Source organism: Loxodonta africana, chromosome 22, assembly GCF_030014295.1.
Source record: "Loxodonta africana isolate mLoxAfr1 chromosome 22, mLoxAfr1.hap2, whole genome shotgun sequence".
Classification (NCBI taxonomy): domain Eukaryota; kingdom Metazoa; phylum Chordata; class Mammalia; order Proboscidea; family Elephantidae; genus Loxodonta; species Loxodonta africana.
Window position 1 is genome coordinate 40,537,310 of NC_087363.1, and position 6,548 is coordinate 40,543,857.

Here is a 6,548-nt window from a genome sequence, read left to right on the forward strand (position 1 = left end):
TGAGTCGCTGGCCTGGAGAAGGGCAGGACCAGGGCGGCTCCAGGCTTGTGGGTCTTTCTGTATCTCACTGCCGTGCACGTACACAACATGGTTCCAAACTCCCAGCGTTGTCCTCAACTCATGTTTGAGAGTGAGAGACTGAACACCTTGGCCTTTGTCACTTGTCCCTTTTTGATCCAGAGGACCATGGCCAGGGGTCACTTTGCAGAGAAAGGGGAGATGGGAGTGGACTGGGCATCACCCCACGAGTCCTACAGTGTGCATGCGGATCCAGGGCTCACTCTGGGCTCCAGATCGTTTAGCAACTCAACTCGTTTTGGAGTCAGTGGGCAGGCTGGACTACAGGACAGACCTCACGACAGAGTCACTCAGCCCAGCGATGGGCGTGCTGAGGCCTGAGATGTGGGATTCGGGTGCTGAGATGGCTGGTAACGGCTGCTCGTCTAACGCCAGCCCCGCTGTCCTTCTCTCCCCAGAACCGGCCTTCCGTGATCACGTGCGCCTCTGCCAGCAACCGCAACTGCAACCTCTCCCACTGCCCCATCGCGCACAGCGGCTGCGTGGCCTCCCTGGCTGCCAACTACAGGAGGCCCCCGAGCAGTAAGTGCCCTCGTGGGCAGGTGGGGCGGGGCAGGGCGGCTTCCTGTGCTTCCCTGTTGGTTGTGATGGAAAGTGGATCTTGGAGCCCTTTCCACACCACGCTGCAGATCTGATTCACTAGTCCCAGAGCTTGTTCATCATTGAGGTTGAAGAGAGTCTTCTTTTCTGTTTTTTTGAGCACACGCATGGCCAGCGTTGTGCTTGGTGGGACAGGGTCAGAAGCACATTGTCTTCCATCTCATACTCTAGTTGGAGGGAAAATTGTACCTTTTTAAAACCATTTATTTAATGCTGAATTCGCTCTTTGAGTTCTTACCTCAGCCCAATGCAGTAGGTGTGTCACCATTTTGTAGTCAGTGAAGCCACTTTGTCCGAGTGCCCCACCAAGGTGGCGAGGAGGCAGTCCTGGTCCCCAGAGCCCACTCTGCCCATCTCCCCTGTCTGGCTCCTGGCCACCAAGGCAGTACCATCTTGTTGCTGAGGTGGTGGCCCCATGGGCTTCTCTGTGGGAGGGGCTGACTGTAGGCCTGATGGCATTGGTCCTGCTCAGGGCCCCAGACCAGGCTGTGACCACTCTTTCCTGCTCTCCCTCCAGCGACCACCACCTGTGACCCCGTGGTGGAGGAGCATTTCCGCCGGAGCCTAGGCAAGAACTACAAGGAACCTGAGCCGGCCCCCAACTCTGTGTCCATCACAGGCTCCGTGGATGACCACTTTGCCAAAGCCCTTGGTGACACGTGGCTCCAGATCAAAGCAGCCAAGGATGGTGCCTCCAGCAGCCCGGAGTCAGCCTCTCGGAGGGGCCAGCCTGCCAGCCCGTCCGCCCACATGGTCAACCACAGCCACTCCCCCTCTGTGGTCTCATGAGCAGGACGTGCCCCTGAACACGATGACGGTCTGCATGGTTTGCCTGAGCTTTGAACAGTCCATGCTTCAAACAACGGAAAATGTCATGGGGGGCGGGGGGAGGGGTGGGCAGGGAAGGGATGGTTTATTCGCAAAAACCATGTCGTTGGGGTTTTTGTTCTGCTCTGTTTTTGTACTTGCTTGGTCTTTGTACAAGGGTGCCCTCACACACGACAGCAGGAACGGCATGCGGAACATCTGTCTGGCGTAGCGTCCTTACTTCCTGCCTCAGTTACCAAAGAAACCTCTGATGCAGGTCTTCCAGCCCTGGCAGGGACCGACTCCACGAGCGCGCTTTCTCAGTCACAGCCACGTCGACTGCTGGTGACCCGATGCTCTGTGCTTGTTACCTTGCTTCTCGAGACTGGGGTGCTGTGTGGTGTAGCTTCCATCGCGTTTTCTGTCTGGTGCGCGTGCGTGTGTGTATACTTGAAGAGAACCGTCGTGTCTGATTTGCACTATCGGAGGTTAAAGTTGCCTGCCTGACAACTTTAAGTGAGATGCTAGTACTCGGAGGGCAAACTGCTGAAAACAAAGGGTTCGAGGATGACATTTCTGACCATTTGTGTTTTTTTTTTGTTTTTTTTTTTAATTTAGATAAAACAGCTTCGGAAGGGGAAGTCTCATACAGGTTATAGGTCTTTCTCTCTAGATTTCAGGTGCTTGCAACAGGACTGCAGACTCTACCAATCACGGGCATTTTTCCCTTTCCTAAACACTGCAGTTTGTTAGGCCAGCGCTGAGGGGGGAGGATTCCATAGTGCTTTAAACATTGATTGCATGTTTTAATGGAGAAAAATAGCTGGTTTCTATTAATGTATAGACAGTAAACAAAAAAAAAAACTTAATCCTTAATAGCTTCTTTCCAGAACTAGTTTATTTTTGTCAGTTACAGTCCTAGATATACTTACTGCTGGTACAGTTGTACTCTAAGATTTGTATTTGATATTCACTTTACTCACAAGTCGTGCTGGGCACAGCCGGCTGCTGGCGGGGCCCTGATGGGGAGTGGTTGGTCAGCCAACGTGGAGGATGCTGGGTTTTTGGCTGCGGGCTGACGTCATTTATTTTTGCGTCCCTGTCTGCTTGTTACAAAGCTCCCCGGGGGTTTGGGGTTTGTGTCTTCCAGCTCTCCCCGATGCAGAAACTGCTCCCCCTTCACTCTCTTGGCTGACCAGCAGATTGCTGACAATCTGTGATACGGTATTTTGTACGCTTCCTTGTAAGCTGGGGCCAAGGCAGTATACATTCCTCTGACTTATACAGTTATTCCTGCATTTATTATCGTTTGCTATGTTCATAGCTACTAACTAGAAGTTAGGTGAAGAAGAAAACACGACAGACACAGCTGTGGATGTCCCGGCTTCTCGTCTTTCTGTTCAGTGAACATTTGTTCCCCTGCCTCTCCAGGACTCGACATTCCTGCCTCGCCCACTAGGGGGCTTAGGTACATCACCTGACCCGGGCCACGCGGCGCCACCGCCTGTCACGCTTGACGGACATAGCAGCCCTCGAGGCTGGTTTTCGGCCTGAGGGAAAAACTTTTCATTTTGAAAATTGGCCCTGGGTGGAAGGACTGGAGGACCGGCCCTCGGTGCAGTTGGAGGGGCGGCTGCGGGTCTTTTTACAAAACAACATAAAGCCCCTCTCCTCTCGCCTGCACACATTTCACTCCCGTTTTACTGGGCTTCCAAGCTTTGGCATCCGGGCCCCTAGTTTCTGTAGGAGAAATTGTTAAGAACACTTTTTTTTTTTTATTTAGGTAACTTTAAGACCATCATTACGCTGTGCGTAAAGAATGTACAGAGAAATTTGTAGGTATTTTTTGAAGAACAATTAATTTGTTAATGATATGTAGCTATTTAATTTTTCCCTTTCCTATTGTAATCACTTTTTTTTTTTTTTTTGGTTCGTTTGGAAAAAAAAAGTTGATCTTTTTTTGTCGTAGATTTGTCTGTAAAGTGCAGGCACACGGTTATTCTATGAGAACACTGCGTCTGCATCAATAGCCACTAGTTGTTACTGCTGCAGGCTACTGAGCGTCGTCACGGGGCACCACCGCTGCCGATGGGCTCCGCGGGGCGGCCGGGCCCCTCGTCCGCACACAGATGGTCACTCTGCGGGGAGGACTGGGCCCGGGGCGCTGACCTATCTGGGATAGGCAGGGCCCTGGAGGGAAGCAGAAAACCGGACCTTTCAGGGGAAGGAACCCATTCCCCGCCTGAGAGCCAGCGCGGTGCTGCGCTGAGGCCACCATCTGCAGTGTTTCTGGCCCTTCTCTCCGCGTTTGTAAATCTGTAATATATATTCTCTGTGGCCTGTTTTTCCTGGAAGAAGAAAAAAAAAGGTTTGGCAGGCCATCTTTTTTTTTGTACTTAAAAGTAGCCTTAAGAACAATAATAAAGTGCTCTTAAACCACAGCCTTGTGCATGTCTTTCAGCCCCGAGGCAGGGTCTGCAGGGAGCCCCAGGGGCCATCGCCTTGGGGAAGGGGACTCAGTGGCTTAGCACCCTAGGTGGCTCCCCTACCAAAGCCCCCATTGCTGGAAAACTGTCATTTTGACTTTGACTTTCTATTTTAAGAGAAGCATCATTTTAAATCTAACTGGCAGAAATGCTACTATTTTAAAAGAGTCAGCCCCAGACTCAATTTTGACTTTTGTTCCAGGCCTGAAACAAAAAGATGAAGCTGTAAGGATAAGACAGACGTGTGGAAAGGGGACCCGCTTCCTGTGCTGCCCCGGGGCTGGCAACGCCTTATCTTCGTGCCTCTATACCCTCTCACCCCTAATGGACACCTGGCTACAGACCAAGGCAGACATACGGTGCAGACCCCGACCCTAGAGCCAGGCCCCAGAGCCACCTCTTTGGAGGACCCTCGGCGAGGGAGGAGGGCAGCCCATCCTCCACAGTGGGAGGGAGAGCTCTGGTGTGGAGTTGGGGGCCTGCCGTGGGACTTTAGTGCCCACAGGGACAGGGAGGGAACCTCACCCAGAGAACTGCTCCTGGGCTCCTCCACCAGCTCAAGGTCACAGCAGAAACTGGCCTCCCTCTCCTGACAGGGAGGTCTGGGTGGTCCACAGCTGAGGGCAGTGGGACTGGGAGGAGCTGGCTGGGCAAACGCTGTCCCTGATGGAGATGTGGGCTCTGTGGGGAGAGTGTGTGCCCTTTTGTGTGAAGCTCGGCTCTCTGCCTCTCCCCCAGGGCCAGGCTGATGAGGAGGGCTCACAGGAACCTTCCCCTCACTGCCCCAGAGGTGAGAGGTGAGACGCAGTGTGGGCAGAGCCCCCCAGTGGGCCTGCATCCAGGTACATGGCACTGCCTTCTCCAGTGCCCCAGGAAGGAGGTGCTGTTTCCTGGCTCTTTTGGTCTGTGTTGGGTCAGCTCCTCCCCGCCCCACCCCACGGGGCCATGGAGGGAAGACCCCCAGGATCTTGATACCAAACATTTTTCACAACCAAGAAAAAGAGACATGCTCACAGAGGGAGCCAATTCCCAGAGCGATGGCAATGCCAACACGGCGGTTATTATTTAGCTCAGAAGTGGTGGGATGGTGAGTCATAAGAAACAAGGACACGGAAGCTCCTGGACAGCCAAGGACAGCCCTGTCCTCGGGGCGGAGAAGAGGGGACAGGCAGCGGGCGCCAGACCTGGAATCACCAGGCCCTGGGCCTGGGTCTCCTGCTCCGATGCGCAGCAGCTTAGCCGTTCAGACGGTCTCGTCATCACTCATGTCCCAGATCTGCACGGAGAAGGGGAGGTGGTCAGAGAGTGGTTCAGCTGCCCCGGGCACCGCTGACGCTGTGACGAAAACTCTGCAGTCAGGAGAAGGAGCAGCGATTCCCATTTGAGGAATACCCGCTATATGCCTTCCACACTGGTTTCACCCGTCTCTCACACTTCCTGGTGGCTAGAGGATGCACACCCCTCCCCCCCCATTCTTATAAAATGAAACCAGACCTTAGAGAGGTTCAGTCATGTGCCCATGACTTCCCAGTAAGTGAGCCCATCAGTGGTGGAGCTGGAGGCCCAGCTACCACCGCCTCCAGTCCACCATCCACCTCAGAGAGGCTGGCCCTGCCTTATCAGCCCCTGCTGACTGTTGTTCTAGGTCTTAGTGATGGCAGGGACTGACAGGTCCACCTGGGTGGGTCCTTGCTGAGTGGTGGCCCCAGCCTACTGCCCCATACACTCTCTGCCACAGGATGCTCCTAACTTCCCAGCAGCTGTCCTCCGTCCACTCATGTTGCCATCCTGACTAAAGACGCCACTCCTGGATGCACGCTAAAGAGTGGCCTTTCCCCAAGAGTAAGCCTCTCCCTACCCACACAGAGGTGCCTAGAGTAGCCTGTTTCTGCCTCTGTTCCTCCTTTGTGTCCTTGGGGAGCCCCTGACTCTGGGAATATGAGTTTGGGGGGACCGGGCTGCCCCTGCTCGCTATGAATATGGAAGGAGAGAATGTGGGACAGCTCCCCAGCTCTCCCCATCCTCCCCCAAGTCCTCCACAGCCTCAGGCTCTTGCCTGTCACCATCAGCATGAAATCTGCCAGGGAGCGGTCCTGAGGCCAGCATGCCAGTCCCTGGAGAGGTGGCCCCTAAACATATGCCTTCAGATTTTCAAAATTCCTAGAATTGGTTGCAAAAGGCCACCTAGACGCTAGCAGTACTGAGAGAAGGAACAGTGTGTTTACATGAGGCTGGCGGGGAGGTGTGGTGGCCCAGCCAAGGTAAATATCAACACCAGCTTGGCTTTCAAAGTCAAGGACATGGAAAATAAATACGGATAGAAGGAAATTTCCTTTCTCCTGGGGACCCAGCTCCCTGGGCCTAGGGGGAGGGGTGGTAGTGCCCCTCCTCACACCACTCCATTTCCACACAGACCTACATCCGAGGGCATTAGGACAGGATGACAAGCATCCAGACACCCCGGCCCCCTCCCCCGCCACCAGCAGCGAAGGGTGTGTGATAGCTTGGTCTGGATCCAGGACCCCAGCCTGACCAGCAGGCCCTGCCCCCCGCCCCCTCCCCCGCTCTAGGCCCAGC

The 6,548-nt window shown here is 54.3% G+C and overlaps 2 protein-coding genes across 3 annotated transcripts in view; one reads left to right on the forward strand and one right to left on the reverse strand.

The window, feature by feature from the left end:
• Positions 1 to 1,566, forward strand: part of VGLL4 (vestigial like family member 4) — a 163,616-nt gene extending 162,050 nt beyond the window's left edge. For both annotated transcript variants that reach the window (XM_064274887.1, XM_003409753.4), the window contains 2 exons: positions 477 to 600; positions 1,196 to 1,566. In XM_064274887.1, coding sequence (XP_064130957.1) covers positions 477 to 600; positions 1,196 to 1,467 — 396 coding nt within the window. In that variant the 3' untranslated portion in view covers positions 1,468 to 1,566. The remainder of the gene's footprint in view (positions 1 to 476; positions 601 to 1,195) is intronic.
• A 453-nt stretch (positions 1,567 to 2,019) lies between these two features.
• ATG7 (autophagy related 7) overlaps positions 2,020 to 6,548 on the reverse strand; it is a 299,990-nt gene continuing 295,461 nt past the window's right edge. The window contains exon 19 of the mRNA XM_023547914.2: positions 2,020 to 5,247. Coding sequence (XP_023403682.1) covers positions 5,215 to 5,247 — 33 coding nt within the window. The 3' untranslated portion in view covers positions 2,020 to 5,214. The remainder of the gene's footprint in view (positions 5,248 to 6,548) is intronic.